The sequence below is a fragment of the Dermacentor albipictus genome, chromosome 1, assembly GCF_038994185.2.
Source record: "Dermacentor albipictus isolate Rhodes 1998 colony chromosome 1, USDA_Dalb.pri_finalv2, whole genome shotgun sequence".
NCBI classification, from domain to species: domain Eukaryota; kingdom Metazoa; phylum Arthropoda; class Arachnida; order Ixodida; family Ixodidae; genus Dermacentor; species Dermacentor albipictus.
This window is the reverse complement of record NC_091821.1, coordinates 270,379,086-270,403,374: the sequence shown is the minus strand read 5'-3', so window position 1 is coordinate 270,403,374 and position 24,289 is coordinate 270,379,086. Positions and strand designations below refer to the sequence as shown.

General features: G+C 46.7%; 1 protein-coding gene across 3 annotated transcripts in view; it reads left to right on the top strand.

Annotated features, from left to right (window-relative positions):
* Positions 1-24,289, top strand: part of RhoBTB (Rho-related BTB domain containing) — a 296,605-nt gene that overhangs the window by 32,021 nt on the left and 240,295 nt on the right. For 2 of the 3 annotated variants that reach the window (XM_065449518.1, XM_065449492.1), the window contains exons 1-2: positions 14,061-14,219; positions 16,118-16,176. In XM_065449518.1, the coding sequence (XP_065305590.1) occupies positions 14,085-14,219; positions 16,118-16,176 (194 nt within the window). In that variant the 5' untranslated portion in view covers positions 14,061-14,084. Of the gene's footprint in view, positions 1-14,060; positions 14,220-16,117; positions 16,177-24,289 lie in introns of those variants that run through there. The other variant, XM_065449522.1, reaches the window with a different exon arrangement.

The window sequence follows — 24,289 nt, the reverse complement described above, 5'->3', positions numbered from 1 at the left end:
CGATGTGAGGCTAAATGGGTAAGAGCGATTCACATTGCTCAAGGGCAAAGAAGCCACTTACATCGTATGCGTGATGGGTTTCAGGCCCGAAGTTTTGGAGCTCACTGGCAGGAAGCCTTTCTAGCTCAATGTACGTCGAAGCCTCAGTCATAAATGGTTGTTGATGTTAGCTGTAGCCAAACTTAGCCATAGGGAGCTGTAGCAGCGGTGAAAGCAGTAACAGTGACGGCGACTTTTTGGTGTCACTCTGACGTTTGTTTTTATTTTTTTCACTGATTACCTCAGTTCAGCACAGTCCTTTTCTCGAAATAAACATTCTGAAATTCGCCTTTTCTTGCTCTGATAGAGATGGACAAACACTTGAGGTTTGAGGCTTCTCAGGCATTGATAGCGTTTGTTGACCTTGTGAAGGCAACATCAAAAAGGACAGAAAAAACGTGACAATAATATAACTGCAGCTCCGACGACAGTAAAACCAAAACTGTTTTTTTTTTTCAGTTCAGCACAGTCCTTTTCCCGAAATAAACATTCTGAAATTCGCCTTTTCTTGCTCTGATAGAGATGGACAAACACTTGAGGTTTGAGGCTTCTCAGGCATTGATAGCGTTTGTTGACCTTGTGAAGGCAAGATCAAAAAGGACAGAAAAAACGTGACAATAATATAACTGCAGCTCCGACGACAGTAAAACCAAAACTGTTTTTTTTTTTTTTGCTTTGGCTGGCGCATGAGAACGGTGGTCGAGGGACTTTATTTACAATAAACATGTAATTTAAATGTTTTAGTTTTACCTCTATAGCGTCACGATGCTGCCATGATTCTCTCTAATAAACACAACAGGGTAGTTGATTAATATCTAATCATGGATTCCAACAAACTCCGTTTTAAAATCCCGGTAACAAGGATGAAACTTTCTGTAGTAAGAGGAAGTTTTAGCTCGGGCCCAACTCCGACGCGGCCTATTCAAATGCATGTAAAACACAAAAACGTTTTTCCGAGATAACCCCTCGACTAATTTTAATCAAATTTGTTGCATTTGAGAGAAAAAATTAAATTATAGTGACTGTTGGAAGCGGAATTTCGATTTAGTTCCTGAATTTTGTTACAGGAATATTAAAATTTTGAAACTTTGAAAAATATATAAGTGTGAAGCTTACAAGTTCATAGCTCCGCATCAAGAACAGATATCGCGGTTCTGTAAACGGCATCCATTAGAGCATGGAAAGCGGACAAATTCGATGTGTCATTTTACATCTTACGTGAATTTTTTACGTTGTTTCCAAGGGTTTTGCAAAAGCTGTATTTCCATATTACTAAATTTTTTCTAATTCATGTGTAACATATCAATTTTGTCCGCTTTAGATGCACTGTTACATGCAATTCACAGAATTGTATTACCGTTTTTCGTTGCTGAGTTACAAAGTTGTAAACTTCATAGTTTCGTTTTTTGAAATTTTGATTTTTGCAAATTTTTAATAAAAATTTGACAACCAAAATCAAAGGTTCGAAACCAACAGTCACTAGATTTTAAGCTTTGCTTTTAAATGTAACAAACCTCGCCAAATTTGGTGCTGTGGTTGCCGAGAAAAACGAATTCTCATTTTACATGTATTTAGATAGGAGCACCTGAGCTAAAGCTTCCTCTTAAAGAATATTTAAAAAAAGAAAGAAGAAATGCCGCTAGCGATTAAATAGAAATATGTCAGCAACTGACAATACAATCTATTCACGCTCAATCTATTTAACCATCCTTACACATTGTAAAACGTAATGTTGAGCTTCATGCGATTAACAAACGTACCTACGGCTTTACAAGTATTCGAGTCAGCTTTTTGGTGCATGCCGGTGATAACGTATAAGGTTTCCCATCTCAAAATTAGGGTATACGAGGGACACCGTAGTGGTGGGATTATTTCTACCACGTAAGCTTATCTAGGCATACTTAAATATAAGCGAAATGTACATATAATTAGTAAAATTTTCTTTCTACTTTGCCCCTTGTGCCGCGCTGTGGCACAAGTGGAAGACGTGACCTCATGCTCGTTACGAGAAAGATGACCCACCGCGGCTGACATGCACGCAGAAAAAATTCTGCCTTGCTAACATGTTCGAGTGTTACGTGGCATTCCATATTTTTTCAAGTTTAACATTGCCTTTTCAATGTGTGGATGAGGGCGAGGCAGGGCGCGCTTTTGTGGTCAGGGTAAAGGTGGAAAACCTAAAATTAGGGCATCTGCCCAGTCCTGGTCAGAAGTAGTCAGCGCGTTCTAGATGTGTGATCCCTTTAACTCAGCATGAGCAATTTCACCCGAGGGATTGACAGCGATAGTAAGGATTAGCATTGCTCTTGAACTGTTCGGACGCAGCACGCAAGAGAGCTCATCTTGGGCAGAAGGAACAGTGGCTAGCCGACCGGGCGTCTTACAATGTTGATTTATGATGATGCTGAGGCCAGCCTACAATGCTGGCCTGATGAGCGCCACCTGAGGCGTCCCACATCGAGGGTGCACGATGTTCAACCGACGGCGTTTAGTCAGATATCAGTTAAATGACGTTAGTTTGATTGTCCAGACCAGAGCATATACACGCATGAGCACAGCAGGAATGCTATAGTGTGCGTGCGCGCAACGCTCCTGCCAGCAGTGTAAGACATTGCTCCGCCATCGTGGGGATTGAGCGCAGCATGCTGTTGTGCGTCCACTTCGTCGTTCTCACAGCCAAATGCACTCCGCGTCTCCCTTTCTTCCGTGCGCGCCAACCGCGCATGTTCCGTGAGCAGGACAGCACAACGGCGCCGACGGCTTGAATGCGGCTCGAGCGTCCGTGTAAATGCTATCGCAATCCTGAACCACGGTCAACACCGCGCGTTAGGACATGGCGGCAATGTTATACATGATCTTTATATAGCCTCAAGGTGTTGGTGACGGTCACACAGCACTGTTTTTCGACACAGCGTATTAGTGTCACCCGCCTGGGATCGGAACTGTCTGTCAGAGGCCCGGAAACCCTTTCGGGGTGCGCGTCGGCGGTCAGTTTTCTAGCTATACCGCAATATAACGACGCCAGTTTCAAATAATCTTGTCAAATCGGACTGTGGTACTGAATTTGCAAGTTCAACCATACATTTTGTAATTGTATGCATCATGCCCAAGAGCTGCTACTAGCAAATGACTTTGCGGGCCACTGATTTTCCTCGCCTGTCTCTGATCGATAGAGAACGATTCTCAACCTTCGTGCCAGAACGGCCACAAAATCAATCATCCTCGTAGCATCGTGCTTTGAAGACTTCTGTGAGCTGCAGCCGTCGAGAACACGATTACGTAGGTGCGATGCGACGGGAGGAAAGAACAAAGCGAGAAACACGCGTGGGCGGAAGAGTGGGGGACGCGCAATCGAGCGACCGGTTCCCGTATCGATAAAAGCCGCGGAGTCGGCGAAAAATAGCCGGCGCCTCCCTTTCATTCGGCCTTGATGAACAGCGATTGTCTTTTTCGTATCTGAAGGCGGGGGGGAGAGGGGTGACTCTCGCAGGTACGCGTACGCATGCGCTTGTTGCGTTGAGCTGCGTGTGGATGCGCGCCGCTGGCTTGAGCGATTCACCGTGGCTAAGCCACCGCGGCACTCGCCGGGAAAGCCCGAGCTGAAGCCGTCCCGTTCTCCGATCGAGTTCGTCGAACACGTTTGTTGCTGTCGGACAGCTCCTTCAAAAAAAAAAAAAAAAAGTTGTGTTTCAAACGGGTGATTGCCGTTGTGCTATCTTCTCCACTTTTGAAATGACACGCGACTCTGTTAAAGTGCTTACCGAGTTTGAAACGGGCGGCACGAGTGCATGGGAAGTCTGACGGAGACAACCCGACCCGATCAGCGCTTGCAAAAATTTCTGACGGGCCGTGATCTCCGCGGCCCATTGCATCAAGGCAGACAACAGCCGCGGTCTCATCATTTAAGGAACAGAGCATACGGTTCTCCTCTGCTTCTTCAGCTGCACCTGACCACTTACCTCGCCAAGCGATTCGGGAAGACAAAGTCATCGACCTGCTACTTGCAGGGTTGTCGACCTAGTCAGGCGTATGTTAACCCGACAACCTGCTTTTAGACTTGTTGCGCTGTAGTTGTGAATGCACCGTGACGCACCCGGGTGCTATATCGACGAAGTTACCTGGGTAGTACAACTGGGCACCCGCTCAGTGGCTATGGTGTTGGGCTGCTGAGCACGAGGTCGCGGGATCGAATCCCGGCCACGGCAGCCGCATTTCGATGGTGGCGAAATGCGAAAACACCCGTGTACTTAGACTTAGGTGCACGTTGAAGAACCGCACGTGTTCCAAATTTCCGGGGTCCCCCACTATGGCGTGCCTCATAATCAGATCGGGGTTTTGGCACGTAAAACCCCATGATTTAATTTTTACTACAACTGGGCGCATTCAGTTACCCTGTCGCTGAGTTGAAGCCGTCTCTCTTGCCTTGTTGGCGCGTTCAGGCTTTGCTGATGAAGGGGCGCCCAGTTCTTGGCATAGTCATGCACAAAGCAATAGGAAACGACGCCATCGTGTCTCCGAAACCGTCGTTGGAGTTCTCTTAATTCAAAACCTTTGCGTGCAATAAATACCGGTCTTTTTCTTGATTTTCAACAAATTTTTCTAAAAATCTAGTAGAGCATATAGTGCCATACGGCTTGTTCAGGTAAATTACTTGAAGAGGCCAATATTACTTGCAGGACATATTGCGATGCCCAGATAGTTAATTAAAGAGATTCACTACTCATTAATTATTCACTTTAGGACCCACGTTGCAATCGTGAAAGCCGACCAGTTGTAAAGTCATGTCATCTATACTTAACTAGAATTACTTTCGGGATATCAGTGCCCAGAATTTGCATAAATGTGCATAGGCGTTCTAACAGTGTTGATAACTGGGCGAGTTAGTACGGTTGTATTGTTAGAAACTGCGCGACATGATGAGACACAAGGGGTCTGTCCCCCTTTCTTGTCTCGTCACGCAGTTTCTATCGATAAGCGTTCTAGTTAAGATCGTCGCGAACTGCTGGAGGCACGCCTTTGGGAAAGTGAATGCATGCACTATGCTTCGTAGCACATTTCAAGGATGGAGATCTGCTAAGCAGAAAGAAAAGACTTCACTATACTGTTCGTTTCAGTCTCACAATGGTAACATATGTACCCTGAAATGAATAATTTGGAAGTTAATTGGTGAATGCTTTATTCATTACAATATCTCATGCTGGTAATCTCCGCCTTTCCAAAACTCCGCTTGAAGAAGCAGGACATGTTGTGCATCAATCCTCTAAAAACGGTTTTTATGGTTTTTCATTCCTTCCCGACACTAATTTCGAACTCTATATCGGTGCGTCTTGAAAACAACTTAATACCAACATCTGTTAGCACTAAGTTTCTTGGCGTAGTTTTAGACAGGCATCTGAAATTCAATCTTCATGCGCAGTCACTTGTCCGTAAGATATCGTTTGGAATACGCGCCATAATCAAAACCCGCTCGTACTTTCAGCCATACATTATCCATTCCCTTTATCATGCACACATTCACAGCCATTTATCTTACTGCATATCAGCCTGGGGAAACACATACCTCGCTCACCTCAGCCAACTTCAACGCATGCAGAATCAGGCGATTCGCCTCATGACTTTCAGCCATTTCCTATCGAATGCAACGCCACTTTATTGCAGTTTAAACATTCATCCTCTTCATCAGCTCTTTGAGTTAAAGTTAACAATCGTGATCTATAAGTTATTTCGTATTATTGCACACATAGATGGCTTTGTTATTGAAATTTTTATAAATACTAACACTACTAGGTTCTCTGAACTCGATAATCGTCTTTTGCCTAAAGTGCGCACAAACTATGGTAAGTTCACTACCACATTTGCGGGAATAAAACTATGGAATTCTATTCCACATACCATTAAATCATCCCCCACAGAGCATATATTCAAGAATCAGGTTAAGAAATACTTTATGCAGCAACTCTCTTCATCCTAACCACTGCCTTTGTGATTGTAATCATAATTGACTTAGCTATTATACTACACGTTTATTACTCATATTTTTATTATATTTTACATTTGCATTGCTTGTTCACTACAGAAGTCTTCTTCGCAATTTTTTGTCTTACTAAACAGTTTTGAGTTCTTTATTCGCGCTGTTTCTTATTTAGTCTGTAATGCCACCGTAACCAATGCTTGATCTGTATTGTCTTTTTTTTATTTTTTTTCATGTATGGGAGTCCCCCTGACAGTTTGTAACTTTGGGACTCCCTGTGTAGTGCTCATTTTGCATACAATTCTTGTAAATCTGACATCGTTGATGAATAAACTTGAACTTGAACATCGGGGGGGACGGCGATTTTTAAAAAAAAATGTTCCAACTAAATATACAAGAAGCAAAAGTGTTCTACAGGTCTTCGAGTGAGTTTCTGGCGACTAGTGAAACGCCATAGATGATTAAGAGATATCTCGTATACAGGGTGTCCTAGCTAAATTTAGCCAGAGTTTAAAACTATGCGAATGCCACGTAGCTGGACACGGAACCAAGGTAGTGTTGTTTGCCGTCGCTTGGAGGTACTATAATAATTTTTTTTCATTCCGCCTAATTAGATAATTAGTCTTAATTTAACTTCTCAAATATTATAATTAGATGAAAAGTGTCAATGGGAAAATTGTAGAGCAGCATGAAAAACTCGCGATACAGCTCTGTGTTGCTGTCTATATGCTACATGAAAGTGTTTTTCCGAGCGGGAAAGAAGCCCGCGAATACACGCAAAATTGCCGAGCGGCTGCCCGTTCGAGGCACTTTGCGTGCATTCGCGGGCTTCACAGGTAATAACCCGACTGGTCCCGTGCTTCCCAGCTATTAAGGTGAGGTAATCGTGTGGCCACGAGGTGAAAAGAACGATTAGCGACCGTATACGTTAATTCTGCGAGTGCCACAGACACCCGAGTATGTAGAGTTTCACCGACGGCAAGATGCTTCGGTCGCGAGGACATTCTTCTTGTCTGTCTATGCTGTATGCATAATCGCGGAAGAAGTATAAGCGCTTGAATAGTGCCTTTAATGCTACCATTAAATGACAGAATATACAGCGTCTTCCGCACGCACGCTTTTTAGTGAAATAGTTAAACGGATAACTCTTTAACTCGCTGTCTATTTTGTGTACTCACGCATGATTTGTTCATCGTGCTACGAGAAATTACGCAGTGTGTCGTAGCACTTAATACATGCTACTATTTTTGCCAAGTCTATGCTTGTTCATGGAGCTAGCTTATTGACCTTTACCTTAACTAACCTTATCGTTACTATAGCTTTCTTCACATTAATAGTAAGCTTAGTTTTAAAATTAGGCTTATATGATTTCATATGCTCGGTATCTATAATCCTATATCATTATCATCATATGTGATCCCGTATAAAAACCCGTTTGTTCCCTGAATAATTTCTGGGGAAAGAGCTGATCTCAGCCGCAGAATTTTTTTTTTACAAGATACTTCAGCTTGCGCACAAGGCGGCGTGTGATTGAGCTCGAGCGCCGTGCGAAGATGAGTCGGGCATTTCAATGATGTGGCCGGACGAGCATTGAAGGTCAGCCTCGAGGGGTCGCCCTGGGACAGCCACGGCTGAAGCCGGCAAGAAGAGCATTAATGCACTCGTCAAAGAAGGCGGGCGATTGATAGGAAACGAAACAGCGAGAATGCTCCCTGAAATAGGGCACAGTGCAGCTAAGGACGTATTTGAATTGAAAGCTTAGGTTACCGGAAAATTAATAACCGCTCGACACATTGATGCAATGCAGAAGCTCCGTTGCTGACTGCGCAGTAAGCTACGGGGGAAAAAATACAATAATAAAATTGAAGCACGAAGATGCGCGTACTTATTAAACGAATTGACAGAATGCGAAGGGGGGGGGGTGCTTATTCCGCACCCGCGGTCTCCAATGCGTTCCGATGAGAGGCCAACGATGCGAGACACCAGAGGCGATGTGTGCAGCAGCGCGTCCATACAAGGCTGGGGCTAAGTTATATCCGAAGCGTGTCTTCAAGCTTCCCTTCCAACGGGAAGAGTGTGTGCAGAGCAACGGCAATATGTGGTAAAAGTAACAAAAGAGTCAAAATAATAAAATGACCAAGTTTCGCTTTCAATGACGCCGCGTATTCGTTTGTGAAAAGTTGTCCATCACTTTCAGAATGACCCTCGTATCACGCCTTCCTATGACCTTCGTATGCCTGTTTGTACTCCCTATTGCCGCAATAAAAATATATCTATCTGCAGGTTGTCATTCCAAGTTTGCGTTGCTATGAATGCTTGACTATACTAATAAGGCGTTTTCTAAGAGTCGATGCCCATCCGAGTGGCCAGATGTGTGTAAAAGAATTGGTATGTATGGGGTGTTAGAAGGCGCAGCACTCCGCCGGGTGTGTGCGCGCTGGGTCCGAATGGACCGTGGGCTTTTCAGGGGGCGTCTTCTAATTTCGCCCGTGGGTGCACCCATCGCGTGTAACGGCCTTACGCACACTTACCGCCGTAAGTGTGTGCCATTATAAAGTCATCAGCTGGAACAGTACGCGATATAAAGGGTGTTTCGGTGAACACTTTCAAAAATCTTTAAAAGTTGCCTCAGATATCACAATTCTAGTTTGTGAGCACAGTTACGAGTAGTTATGACAGTTCCTGCTAACGGCAGATGACCTTGACAATGAGCCATTAAAGGCATCCGCCTTAATACGTCAGAGCAAACGTCTACGTATTCCCTTCGCGGGGGCGTCAGCCCTATCGGCATTTCTCGGGTGCTTTCTCTCTCGCGTGAATCCCGTGGACTCGCCCGTGACGTCATTGAGGCCGTTCGCCGGGCGACGCCGCGTCAGACGTCTTCCTGCCCCGATGCAAGTGGCGCTTGCTGGGCGTCTCCTCTCTGTTTTCTCGTCCGTAATTAAGCGAACAAAGTATTGATGTGCGAGGGAGCAGCACGCATCCCACCGCTTCTCTAAATGCGCTAAATATCTGCGAAATAGAATTGCTGTGCACGTTAAATATTTTACGCTAAAATTGTGCTAAACAAAAATAGAGCAGTGAGCACGGATTTGCATTTCCTCTCTGGCACATATGCTCGGGTCCCGGTGTACGTGATTTATCAATTGCAATCGTCGAACCGGTAGGCCAGTGGCTGGCCATAGGGCGCTGCGCTGCTGAGCGCGAGGTCGTGGGACCGGTTGCTGCATTTCGACGTGGGCGGGGAATGCTCGTGCATCGAGTCACGAAATTTATCTGGAATGCCCCACTATTTATACGGAATGAGTAAAGCGCAAGGCGCAATAGACCAGGTCAGAAGAAGAACACAAACGACGGGACCGGCGCCTTCTTCTGTCCTGCTCTATTGCGCCTTGCTCTTTACTCATTCAAGCATGAACCAACTAGCCAAAGCTAGAGTTTTATTATTTATACGGCGTAGTTAGATCGTGGTTTGGCGCGTGAAACCCCATATATGATTTTTTTTTCAACCTTTGAGTTACGTCACCTGGACACCAAAATAAATGTAGAAAAGAAATACAATGAAATGTAACGCTTACTGGAGAAAAAAAAAGGTACTCGAAGCTTGTTTCATTTATATAGAAACGGTCGAATACGTATTGAACGGGTGGGCTCCGCGTGCGATCCGATGTACGCGAACCTGTCGCACTAAGACAACCGCATCCAACTGTTTCCGTCGGGTGCACAACAGATGCGGTCCGAGCAGCCGTCGTTCGAACGCGTCGTGTATCGAGACCTGCGTCGAACTGTGTTCGCGACGCAGTTCTCAGCCATTTGGTGGCACATCTTGTTGATAGATAGGGTGACATTTTGTAATTGTCTGATTAGTGAATGGCATCATTTACTACGCATTAATTTTTTTATCGTGTGGCAAACAGCAAGTAACGAACAGGTATATTTCTCGTGAAATCTGTAAAGGTGACCTCCAAAAGAACAAGTTATAGTCGAATAACGGAAGGGCGAGTCAACTTGTTTAGTAGAGCTGCTTAGGCCGCACTTGGTACAGGTATGGGCGTCTTGCGCTGGAGTTTGAGGTATAGTAGCGGCGCCTGGTGGCGGCGCGGGAAACGACATCTGGGTCGTACCAGCTTGGGTCGTATTGAGCCCTGGCTGTGGCGAAGCACGTTTCTAGGCAGAGTTTTGCGTCGATTCGCACTTTTTACTGCCCTGTTGCGAGTGCGAAAAGGCTCGTCACTTCTCGCAGACCATGCCGGCCACGCTGCGAGCTCGCCGCAGCCTATAGTTTAACGAAAACGGGCTCTCCGTGTGCCGTGGGACGCAATGCTGGGAGCAGACGGAATCGGTGGCGCCGATCCGGAGTCACCTAGCCCAGCCTCGAGAAGGCGTCACCGTCATTACTTCTGCGTCGTGGGCTGCCATGAACAAGAAGGCCTGAATCCCAACATCATATTCTGCCGTTTTCCTTCAAGGCCTCACGAAGTGGAGCGTCGGGCGCGCTGCATAGCTGCAGTTCGTCGCGCTGAGTAAGCGAAACTTAGCGCCATGCTGACTGCTTCGCCTGTCTTGAAGCTTGCTTGATCATCTGCGTTCTAATGTTCGGTCTTTTGCACATACAGTCCCGACAGCAAACCGACATAGCAGCAGGCATGGCTGGTAATTCACGATTCGAGACCCGGCCACAGCGACAATTAACAATTCGACCGATGCGAAGTGGTGAAGTGACCAGGTGTGTGCAAATGAGCACAAATGGTCGGGCTCATTCGATGACAATTCACTACTCCACTACGAGCAGCACAGGTTAAGAGAGTTAAATGCGCTCATCCTTGATCTCAAGCCAGCACGTTGATGCAACGCAGCAAGGCAGTATTGATTGCAGCACATCGATGTTCGAGCGCTGTCATTAAAACCTACATCAAGCGAGCGGCGTACGAGCTCGCGCTGCAGCGCGATTCGCACGTACGTGCGAGCTCATATGCATTGCATCAGTTATTACCAGTTACTAAAAAGGACAGATGGCCGCTACTACAACGCAGGCATAACTACTTGTTTAGCGGCATGCAGTCAACAAAGATTGCAGGAGGCCCGCCGTTTCGCGGCATGTCGAAAGACCGCTGCCGTCGCGGCGCGCACGATCGTGCGCTCGAGCAGTTCGTACATCGCGGCGCGTACCGTCGTGTGCTCGAGCAGTTCCGTACACATGATGTCTGCTTATCGCCGCTGTGGATTCATTTATAGCAAGCATTTCATCGCGTTTGTGCGCCTGAATCTAGCAGCGAGCTGGCAAACCTTACCTGAAGTTCCACTTCGTACGCGACTCGCTTCACTTGCGATTGACACGGTGCTAAAACTTCGCCACCCAATTCTTGAACGGCGTACACGTATTCGGCACTGCATAATTTCTTGCCTTTACGCAGCGTGCCACCCCTGAAAAAATCTTCGGCGCCCGATATTCGCTGCAGGCCGTGAAACAACACAACCGAAAGTGGCGGGTCCATAGTGTAAACGTGCTTTCCGAAGCAGACGACCGAGCTTGGTACGACCCATTTTAGCGCAGAGGGCGCTTTTTAGCACCTTTTTCGCAGCGCCCCCTGGGCAATGCAAGAGCCCCATAGAGGTGAATGACCAGTTGGTTATCTTGTTGCAAAGCACATATGGTTCACCATTGCCTACGTTAGTGTGGCAGCTGTATACGTTGTACGTAAATTGTTCTAGGGCACTGATGAATATTTTCAGGTATGAATGTGAGCACATGCCTAAGCTGGGTAACTATAAAGTTGAACTTCGTGAGAACAATTCCTGTACGTGCTGTCACCCCAGCCAAACAGTGCTGCAATATACAAGGTGATGTGTCCCCACTTGTCGCACCAACGTTCATTTTGATTCCTTTTTACCACGAATGACTGGAACCACCTCCCTGCCTCCATCACTGCTATTTCTGACGCCACTAACTCAAAGAATATTGTCAACGAATTTATTTGTAATAATCACCACTCCTCTCTGTTATGCCCCCGCGCCTTGAGCGTATGATAATAAATAATAAATAAATGAATAAATAAATAAATAAATAAATAAATAAATAAATTAATTTTAAGTTTTGCCGAATTTTGAAAAGTCGCCTGTTGCAGTTAACATAATTCTAGTCGTTGAGCTGAATTATTTCAAGAGGTGGACATTACTAGCCCGAGAAATCAAAACACATATTCAACTAATTAACGCAAACTCACTAATTATCATTTTAATTATTTACTTCGTGGCACATATTGCAATTGACTAATTCTAGCCGGTGAGCTTGCAAGACGTATTCACTTGAAATTAAATTCCAAGACGACACCAGTTTCGAGATAGTTCCCAAAGGGAGGGACCAAAGACATGGGCGTTCCAGTTACTTTTGTACTTCAATACATAAAAGAGCGTTTTCTTTGTAAAGTAAGGGGAACAACAGTACATTTTTTACAGCGAATTCAAATTGGCGTCATTCTGGAAATTCATTCTAAGTGGATGCGCCTTGCGAACTTGCCGGCTACAATTTGTAAATTCAACGAGTGCCGTAAAGTAAATAATTAAGAACATAATTAGTTATTTCTGTTTATTTGTTGATTTTGTGTTTCGCTTTCTCGTGGAAGTAGTGTCCGCCTCTCTGAATAATCCAGCTGAAGGACTAGAATGACTAGAATGCTGTTATCTGTGGAGATATAAGCAGTTGAAAAAAAACGTTGAAAATTTCGTAAAAAAGTGTGGGGGGGGGGGGGAGTCGTTGTTTTTTTTCAACCAGGATAAAATTGAAAAATGAAGAGGCGTAAACAGAACTTCCCCGCAATATTCTTCTGTTGCGATGCGGCTCCTTTCGACGTATCTAAATGTTTGGCCAAAAGAAGGAGTTTGGGAACCTGCGAAGCACCTGGATCCATCCACGTGGTGGCAAGCACCTTGCTCAACCAACGCTTGAGCATCCTCGCCTGTCGCGTACTGCAGATTCCCCCTTCTTCTGCGGCATGTGAAAGAAACTGGTTCGAGTTTGGAAATGTGCACACCAAGCTACGCAACAGGCTTGCAGGGAATCGCGTGCAAGAACTTGTGTACATGAACTCGAACCTCAGTGTCCGGAGGGCTTCGTCCGCTGCGCAGCGAAACGTTGACGCGCCAAGAGGAAACGAATCGCACACAGATTGATATAAACGTCGGTCTTGGTGCTTTGATGTGAAATCAATGCCTTGACGTCAAATCGTGCCTAGATTTCGCACCCGGAAGCTCTGCGGGGCTTTAGTGATGCAATAATGTAACAATTATATACTTTTCAGTCTTAGAGAAATAAATGTGTCGGGTTTTCATAGCTCTGTGCGCAGTCACTTTTTTTTAATTTTTCGTATGTTACCGAAAAAAATGACCTTCAAAATTTCATGAAATTTTATATCTCTAGTTCTCTGGAACAGATGATTTTTCAAAAAGTCCGTAAACCTTAAACATGATCGCTCTGTATATATAAATAAAGCTCTTTACAAGGAAGGCAGATCGATTAGCCATCGTATTTTCGCCTGCGTGCTGCTTTGCAGGGAATATGGGACGAAGGAAAATAAATGCCGTAGAAGGATATGGCCAAAAGAAAAAATAAACGTTCAAAAAAGTGCTGCAATATAGGACAATCACGTAAATCGCAGCAGAGAGTAAAAACTAGTCCTTGCTTGTATGATGTGCGCAACAGTGAGGGATGCTTTGTCGAAAGGAAAGCACCGGCTGTGTGCCGCTTTTTGGTTGTGATAACCGCACTTATTCTTTGCGGCGCTAATGTCTTTTTTTGTACAGCGAAGCTGTATATGGCTCTGACCCGGGGTTTTGTGGCGTCTGGGAACAGAAGTTATCATCATCAGCAATGGGTCGAGCGTCGTCTTCGTGGCGCCCCTCGGCGCAACCGCGCTCGTACCACGCACTGCTCTCGCGTTCGTCGTCGTCGTCTTCCACAGTTGGCTCCGTCGTGCAAAACACTATCATCACTTCAAGTGGCTATTTCGAGCGCGGCTGATGTCACGGCTTTATAGGTGGACGAGGTAACTGATCTCAGTTCCGTTCCGCCGGTGCAATGGGTAGCCTCGGCGGGACTGCAGAGAGCAGCGCGCGTATGAAGGGCGACCGAGGTAGCAGCGACGCCAGCGTGATCGTCGACGGCGTGCGGTTGTTAATGCGGCAGCCGACGAGCGTGCCCTCGAGGCGACACGTAAGCGACTAGCGAGAACCGAGGAAGCATACCGCGAGTCGGAGAATGGCGCGAAGCGCCTTCGGCGTCAAGGCCACGCTCGTTGACCCCGGGGTCAACGTGGATGAGTTCGAGGGTGCGAACGCGAGGTTCCAAAGAGACTTCCCGGATCGTCATTTCGGCTCTACCTGCAACGTCTGTGACAGACTATGGTTCGATAACGACCGTCGTCGTAACGGAGAGGCCGCGTCTACGGGGCTATGAGCCATTCATTGTCTTACGTGAGAGACGCATTTAATAACAGAGGCGACGCGCGAATGTGCGCGCGTACCTATATAGTCAGGTTGACCACAGATCAGGACAATAGATATGTTCGTACGTTTGTTCAAAATTCGGTGTCACCTCTGTGTCGTGCGCTAAACAGCTTCGCTGGTCATCTACCTTCACAGAGTGGAATAGCTCATGAATTCTTTTTCTGGACAGTGGGACATCCCCACACCGTATGCTTATTTTGCGTTTGCGAAATAAGTACGCGCCTACGATAACCTTGCGTGATGGAAGGGAACCGCCGTTTCCCACGTCGAGTACGTGGTTGTTACTCGTGCGCTGTTGTCCGCAATTTAACCATTGGATACTGCGACTGCTCATTGGGACATGAGCAAGCAAGTATTTTAACTGCAGCAATTACCAGTGTACAGTCGGCAAATTGTGACCTTCACGGAGATGCATGGTCGCTGCTGTCAATTTGTCTGCAGGCGGTCAAAAGAGATGGGATATCCCCGTTGGTTGCGTGACTGGCGCGATTGAGTTAGCGCAAGGTTAGCCCGATTACGCCGCATCAGAATTTCATAGTACGTTTTGGAAAGTTCTTTTCCACCAAGCTCGTCATTCAACAAAAGAAGCCGAGAGTCGATGGAATGGACTAGCTTCTTATTAAAAGCTTGGAGGACGCTTAAGCTTCGCCTTTAACCCCCGTATTCGGAAATGCATCTTAATTTGAAGCCCGTGCTTGACTTGATTTAAACGACGCCTGTCGCCAACGCACCAAAAGAAACGCAATGAGCGTCTTCGGCTCGTTTTCACCAGGCGTCATTTATATCAAGTCAAGCATGAGCTTCAAGTTAAGTTGCATTTCTGAATACGGAGGTAAGAGTGGAACGCGACGGCATTCAACAATCCCTGACGGCTTCTCACGCTTCCTGGCTACTGCAGCTTTTAACCGTAATGTTTACCGGAAAACGCTGGCGGCGAATGTGATGCACGAAGGCGAGCTTTCTGGTAGAAACGCGGCCTTTTGCGTGCGCCGATCCCGGAGGTTGTGCGCATCTGCGCCAAAAGAAAGAGAGAGAGAGATCCTATTTAGGTTTCTCTTATTGTCTAGCACTTTTAATATTTAAGTCTGAGAAGATTTAACACGAAAGCATGCGCTTTCGGTGTGTGGTTTCATGACATTTGTTTATGGGCAGTCATTCTCAAAATTCCGAGCAATAACTTTGTCAAGAATGTAAGACAAGGTGTGAGCAACTTTAGTGATAGAATTGTGTGGCAATATAACCCGCATATACCACATGTCATCTAACAAGGCGTGGCATATAAATGTACCTAAATATATACGACGATTTTTGCTCACGGACAACTCCGCCGACACCGGATTTTCGGCGACACGGGGCCCTTGACGCTGTCGCGTTTGTACTACTATTTTTCAGGCCCCATACCGCAGCAACGCGCCTGCGTGTTCCTCTCACTTATTCATCCCTCTGCTAGACAAACCTTCGCCCGTTCAAACAAAGACCTGTCTCCCGGAAGGCGCCACGGCCGTTATCTGACTATTTTTGTGTGCGTAGCAGCTCATGATAAGCAACGTACCAACGCTGATTAGATATTGTGTCTACAGTTGTGTTCTTGTTATTTTCTCGCAGTGCGCTCCCCCTTCCCTCATGGAGCGGAGGACGCACCGAAACGGCCGCCAGGAGGACAGGTAGGCCGCTTGCTTCCTGCTCGTTCGCCCCACGGCAGCGCACTGTGCACCTTCTCCACCTTGGGAGATCCCGCGCGTCTCTTTCCAGCGCCTTTCGGCATGCAGCGGTGATTCTCACTGATGTGCTTTTAGAAGGATGTGTGCGGTGCTGCTGAGATCGGAAGTCCTGTGCTTCGATTGATTGTCTGTTGGCTTCATTTGAATGTGACTAACAAAATCCGGGACTCTCCGTTACCCTTGTTGTCGTCCCTTTTTAACTGACGCATTACGAAAGGACAACGTGAGCGGTCTAGAACTGTTAGTGAAGCAGGCGTACATAAAGCGTTCATCTCTTAGCGCATGCGTATACCATACCATGTGTTTCAGTGGTGTCTTTCTAGCTGTGATTATTAAAAAATAGGAGATTCGAGGCAACATCATATTATCAAAACGTGCAGTAATCGCTAATTCGACCATTAATAATTTTAATTCATTAGCTTTTTGACTTAAACAGCTTTAGGGAAATTGTCTTTATAGTCACACTATACGCAAAACTTATCGATTAGCTAGAAACTCTGTACCTCGCGGCGCTTTCAAGAAATATGGACTGAAAATGCGCTGAAGATAGCTGCTCCAATTAACAAAAATGGGCACTTGGGAAAAAATGCTTATTTGTACCTCAGCATGTAGTGTACTGCATATACATACTGACACGGTTGAACCGTCGGTACTTGCAAGTCAGCACATTTCTTGGGTTTGATAGCAACATTCCAAGTTTCAATCGGAAACTGGTCCTTCAATGGCTCCTTTGATATATATGCTCCATAGAACCGAACCGTGCAGAAAAAGAAAAAACTTGATTTTTCACTCGATTATGCCTGCCCGTTTTATATATACATTTAATATATATATAATGGCCTTCGAGCGCACGCGAACGTTATGCATTGCATGGTCCAATGCATTATGTGCCAAGATGAAGTGACACGTGCAAAGCGCTGGCTCTTAGTGTACCTTAGCAAATAAAATATAAAAATAAATCATGTTCCCATTTTATTTTTCACAAAAACGAACAGTGTTTCCGCGTAATAAGCGTTAGCTTCACAACAGTTACATTATTTTATTCTTCGCATTACGAAGACGTCAAGTGTAGCTGCAGTTGACACTGCGAAGGTGGCTCCGTTGAAGGCATGCCTTGTTAGGACTGTAGTAAACAACATGCTGTTTGTCACGCGCAAGAGTACAATGCAAGAACTACGCTGGGAAGATAGTCGGAGGGCAGTCCCTTCGCCATGCAGGGCGCCGCTAATTTTCCTGTAACGAGCTCCCCTCCTCAGAGAAGAAGCACCACAAAGGGAAGAGAGTTGCCACTCCGGCGGAGGCAGAGATGACGCGAAGGGCTCGCGGACGTTTCCCGGAAGAAAGCCGCCACGAACTGGTGCCTGCCCTGTACTGAGAAGCTGCGGAGGAGACCAGTTGGGAGCAAAAGATCTCACCCGTTCCCACGGCCAGACCTTCTCCCCGCCTTTGCGCCTGCTGGAACTTGGTGGTGTCGCCGGTCCGATATTCCATCTGCGACAGTGTCGTTTATGCTTCGTGATTGGCTGTCGTCACGGTTCGTTGTGACCTGTGTGATTGGCTACTGCCAGAAGGGAGGGTTTGAATAGAGGTGTTATTATAAGGATGGGGAGAGAAAAAAAATCTCAGTGCCCTTCCACGTTGTGAAGAATGACCAGTGAAGCTGTGTATGTGGGCCCCTTAATGGCGAACTGCACCTCCGCCGCGGGTCGGCCCGGCATTGCACTATCTTCCGGACCGGCCCACGTATGGGGAGCTTTCTTCTTGATTACCATGACACAAAACTTTCCTTGGACGGTAGAGGTATACAGCTTCGCCGTAAAAAGTGCTCTGGGCCATGGAAACGAGGCTCATACAGACGTTCGTTGCTAAAGAATGGACCTTTTCCTGTTTTTCCCATTCAACGATGTAAATAAGTTTTGTTCAAGTGCAGTAAACCTGTTGGTATTCGATTTCCCGACTTCCGAGATTCTGATTTTTTCAACCCTCCGCCACGCTATACCATATGGAGCCGGGTTCGAGACATAACCTAGCGCCTTCAGAAGGCCGGGCTCTTGGCACGTGCTGTCGCGCACGAGAGCTTTAGGGCGTCTGAAGGTTTCGATGCTGTGCGGTGGAGCGCTCTGGAAAAGATATTTAAGTGGTGGCTGCAGGGCAGGGCGCCGCTACAGATGTGCAGGTTAGTGGCTCTGTTTTCTACGAAATTGCGTAATGAAACAACAAACCTAAATGTCCTCACTGCAACAAATAAATATACGCCTTCAACCGCATCATTTCTTTTATGAAGCGAATAGCTTTCTCGAAGTGCTAGGCTATTTGGTTATATGACAATCACCGTTGATGGTCTCTGCACAGTTCTTAATTGACTCTTCTACTAATTCACGTAACAGAAAACATCACTGGTAGATGCACGCGATAACCTACGTGCAAAACCCCGCACTTGTTTTAAATATTCATATTTCATGCACGCTTACACGTTGACTCGTTCTGGTTACGGGCGCGCCCGTAACATGCATGTTTGCTGAGAGAGAGAATACAAGGAGTTTATAACCTTAGTATGATCCGGTTGACTACGCAACAAGGAAGGGGTGCAAATAAATGGCTTTAAACCGTGTGCGTTGCGCGGAGAGCCTGTCCCAATGGTCTCCGTAGCCCGAGTAGCGTGCATAAATAATCGCTCGAGCGGTCGGACCAAATCCTCACCTTCCCCGAACTCGCAAATACATTTTATTTTCTTGACGGGAACCATGTCGACGTTTATCGTCACTCTGGCCGTGTCACTTTCACCGTGTACCTGTCAGTAGATGTACGCCATCACACGTTTCCTCCTCGGGGTGCCTACTTCGGCCGGTGTTGTGTCGCACCGTCAGAGCGAAAGCCAGTCGCCGCCTTAATTGAGGCGTTCGCGTTGCCTGTGGGAAGCGCAGCCCACCCGGCGGCTGGGAACGTAGCTTCATCGGCGAGTTCAACATGTCGGCGGCCCCAGCAGGCAGCTGTCGAACACCAAGGAGCGAGGACACAGCCCGCGCTAGACGCGGCCTCGCGGGCCTTGAAACCGAGCCAGGCCTGTCGGGTGGGCGAAACGTGTCGCGCTCGACGGCTGATGTAACATATGCCGTCGTGGGTCTTGCGTCGCTGCCGCCGTGAACGATGACGGTAAACAGGCGCTCGCCCCCTCACGTGAGTGAACGCCCCGGGGGGGGGGGGGGGGGCGCTTCTGTTGACAAACAGTCGTTGCGTTCACGTGGACAGTCGTCAAGCTCGCCAAGCGCGTTTCACTTGGGCTTTCTCCGTACCTACGCAGAATGTGGTGGCGTTCTTTCTTCTGATGTGCCCGCACAGAGCTTGATACGGCGTTAGCAGTACTAGAGAGGCTAGCCGTACATATGACGACTTCTTGAGCGGATAGTTCTGGGTCGGTAAAGAAGTGCGATTGAATACGTATTCGCCTACGCCACGTAATATCAATCTTTCCTACAGCGGCACTCGAACTTTCGACAAGACATTTCACACCAGTGCACCTATACTATACCAGATACGATTACTACTGAGCCAGTGCCTGTAGCTGCGCACTACAGCTAGGGTTTATTGAATGAACTGCAAGAGGGCGCGAGCATAGCTTATAAAAATGCGCGTACTCCAAGTTCAATAGCTTAATACGCGTGAGCAAGTAATTAAAGCCGGATACATTTAAAGCGAATAACTTTCCTTGCATTTTCGCCCGTTTTCGTGGTTGGCAGCGGTCGGACTTGCGTTACTCAGGCGTCGGGGTAAAGGGCGCGTACTCTGACGCAATCGAGCAATTTTTAACGTGTTGCTGACCTGAGTCGCAGGAAGGGATTGACGCGCGTCGGAAGGTTTGCGCTCGGCAAGCACAGGCCTCCTCGCCTATATGTGTGGCAGCTGCGGCAGAGAAACGTTCGTTCACCACAAACGCTCCTCGCTGGAACAAGTGCACGCTTTTAATTCATTTAACAAAACGAATAGCTTTCTAGAAGAGCTCGACTATTCACTTACATTAACAATCATCGTCGATGGTACTTGCAGAATTGTCTGTCATATGTGTGTGGTGAAACAAAAAAAAGCGTTGCCTGCGGGTTTCTCAGGCAGAAGACAAAGCGACACAGCATAGCTTTTTGGCGAAGAACTGGCTGCCTTTAAGTTCTGCTTGATATGTGTTCTCTTTACACTATGCGCGAAAAGTTCGTAAATAAGCGTTTTTTTACAATTTATGCATTTGAAATCAGCGCGCGCATATAGACGCAGAAAAAAAAAGACGGGTTGTTTGCTGTTTGTTTTGATCGAGAAATACATTCGGGTGGTTCTGTGAGAGTCAAGAATGGTACCAAGATATCCCCGGCATCGTCCTTGGAGTGAACTTGTTCTTCTATTCATCATCCCCTGCCTCTAAAGTTTGTAAATTTAGTGCAGTATAGTTGTACAAGACGCGTCATGTTCGTTTAAGTTCGATAATTTTTATGGACTGGCATTCCATTGGTGATCCCGCCGTTTGCGCGGACATCGGACGTAGGTGCAGACCTTCTCCTGACTTCGCGCACGAACATTCTCTTGTTAGACGCAGAGCTTCGCGGTCGGCGTTGGATCACTCTGCTTCCTTAAGTTTACTTTATTTCACGTCTCCTGAAGGCTGGTGTGGAATATGAGCCATTTTGTTGTACGATAGTTAGTCTTGCTTTAGGGTTTAGAACAACACTAATTTTGTACATGTGACCCTACACCCGGTAACATGACGACGACAGGACGTTTATAAAAGCGACTGGTTTTTCAGCTTTGAAATAGATGTCATCAAGGTTGGCGGCGTGTCATCAGCCAATGAAAGCATATCTTTGTGGCATAACTGATGAGGGTTCTGGCCTCCCCTTATCAGGCTTGCCACACCATTTAACTACACGCTGGCCTCAGATTTTTAATATTATTATTTCAAGGTGCTCTGCCTTAAGGCATGTATATCCAGGGTGTTTTTTTTCTTTTTAGCTGCACCAAATCTTTAAAAATTGCCTGTGGCAGATAGCACAATTCTAATCCTTGGTCTATATTACTCGATCAGGCGGCCATTACTTCTACGAGAAATCAAGGCACTTAATTAAATAGTTAACACAATTATGTTAATCATTTTTTTAATTGTTAACTGCACGATCAATATTTTAATCTACGAATTATATATCCAGTGAGTTCGCAAGGCGCATCCACTTGGAACGAATTCTCTCGACTGCACCAGTTTCGAGATGTTAAATTTCAAAGTGTACGACGAAATGCGTGATGCATTTCGCCGGGCACTTTGAAAATTAATATCTCGAAACTGGTGCAGATCATGCAACCATGGCGTGCCTCATAATCAAATCGTGGTTTTGGCACTTAAAACCCCAGAATTCAATTCAATGCTCTTTTGTGCCGATAGGACACCTTTCGTGCTCTAATATCTCTCGCATCTTTTATCTCCAGTTTCTGACGCCTTGCTCCAAAATTCTAAATATCCTACCCGTGACTATAATTTAAGAAGGTGTAGATTAGATAGGCCATCACCATCACCATCAGCCTGTTTTATGTCCACTGCAGAACGAAGGCCTCTCCCTGCGATCTCCAGTTACCCTGTCCTGCGCCAACCGATTCCAACTAGCGCCAGCGAATTTCCTAATTTCATCGCTCCACCTAGTCTTCTGCCGTCCTCGACTGCGTTTCCCTTCTCTTGGTACCCATTTTGTAACCCTAATGGTTCAGCGGTTATCTAATCGGCGCCTTACATGACCTGCCCAGCTCCGTTTTTTTCTCTTGATGTCAATTAGAATATTGTCACGTGGTAGTGACGTTAAAGAACACAGTAGCCATACTGTGAAAGACAAAACTATTATTGGGCGAACCTGTGCCCACAAAAACAGGCTACACTTAAAGCACAACAACAGCGGCGAACACAGTCGGCGATCGTCGAAAATCTGATCAGCGTGTCAAGCGCGTCGGCTTTTATACATCAGTCGCCGAATGTTCCAGATTAATCGCTGGGACCCGCGTGCTTTCCACAAAGTTCTACACCATTCGCGTCGCGCATACATGCAATCAGGTTACACAAGGTTCGGCGACAACAAACAGCGGGTAGAAGTATCGATAACATTCTTGAAACTTCCGATACATGTAGGCGCGTCCTGCGCTGAGCGATAACATTTCTTAGACGGTATAAGCGCTCACCCGTAAAAGATAAACGAGTTCACGTGTCAATATCGCCTAAACCCGTTTGCTCACTGATCCAAGCCGCTTTCTTTCTGTCTCTTAAAGTTATGCCTAGCATTCTTCGTTCCATCGCTCTTTGCGCGGTCCTTAACTTGTTCTCAAGCTTCTTTGTCAGTCTCCAAGTCTCTGCCCCATATTTCAGCACTGGTAAAATGCACTGATTGTACACCTTCCTTTTCAATTATAATGGTAAACTTCCAGTCAGGAGCTGACAATGTCTGCTGTATGCGATCCAATCCATTTTTATTCTTCTATGAATTTCCTTCTCATGATCAAGGTTTCCTGTGATTAATTCACCTAGGTAAACATACCCATTAACAGACTCTAGAGGCTGACTGGCGATCCTGAACTCTTGTACCTTTGCCCGGCTATTCATCATTATCTTCGTCTTTTGCATATTAATCTTCAGCCCCACTCTTACACTCTCTCTGTTAAAGTCCTCAATCGTTTGTTGTAAGAATTCATCAGAAACACTCAGAAGCCCACAAATTTTTCAGGTTTTGCAAAATTCATTTTGTTCCTGTTAAGAACGAGCACAACATCAATGCGACCAGGGAACCAAAGTATTAGGGGCCGTATTATGATTTCCATCCCAGTTGAGACGATTTCCGAGCAGCATGACCTGATTGGCTGAGGCAGCGCAAGCGGATGAGCCGGTTCTATTGTGACGAGCGCTGCACTGCCTGTCAGCCGGCGTGTTTCATGGCTTCCGAGGTCGGTTTCGGACGCCTCATTCCATCTTAGACCGCAACGGAAATAGGCACGGAAAAGTTGTTTTCCTTTGCTTGCAAGCATTAGTCACTTCTGAAACTGATTCCGTTGTGATCTGTTATTCGGTTATGAAGCGTTTCGCGGAGACGGGGCAAAGCATCAAGTTAGTAGCTGTCGTCAGAAGGGTGGTTGGGCATAGTGAGGGTTGCCTCTACGAACCTGAAAAAGCGCACGCGATGTGCTTATTCTCATAGGGGAATTGTCCCTATACCGCTTCGGCTGCATCGGCCAAGCAGACCGCGAAAGTTCAGAGTCCGAATATGGCGGCACGTTAGTAGGAGCAACGACACAAGAGTTTTTGTGCACAAAATTGTAACACAATAACTCCAGTGTGTTCGTGTGCACGCTGGCAAGGGTCTGAAGGTAGACAGACAGAGAGAAGCAAGGAAAGGCAGAGAGGTTAACCAGACGTCCGGTTTGCTACCCTGCACTGGGGAGAGATAGGGACTACATGAGACAAGGTAGGGAAGAGAGAGGGAGCGCTAGTCACGCGCACAGACTTTGAAGGGGCATGCGCTCCAAGTCTATAAACTGTCGCAGAGACCTGCCGATTTCAAGCACTGTTGGAACGCCCTCTGAAGGTAAAGTAAAATAATTCTTGCGAGCTAGTTTCTATAGCGTCCACCAGCCTGATTCACAAGCGGCTGCGAGTTCATCAAAGCGGACACACATGTTGGAAGAACGCCATCTCTGCTCAAGGGCGCGCGCTGCGCGGCGAACGGCTCGTGTGTGTGCCGCTGGAAGACGGTGTGTGGCTGTTCCGTATTCTGCGTTTCATAGCCAGCGGCGCCCTGCCGTGCCCACGTAAACGCGACCGGGAGCCGCGGCACTCAAGGACGTGGCGACGCCGTCGCGACCCGATGCCCTGTTCCAGTGCTTAAAAAAATGAGTATGCTTGAGGTTAGGGCTCTCTCTGAGTCGTCTTCCCTCACCGCGTCGTAGGCATTGAACGCAGAGAGAGAGAGACGGCTACAAATGTAACTCTTCTGGCTCTCTACGCGTGTCACGTACCTGGCATCGGCCCAAACAAAACCGAAGCCTCGAG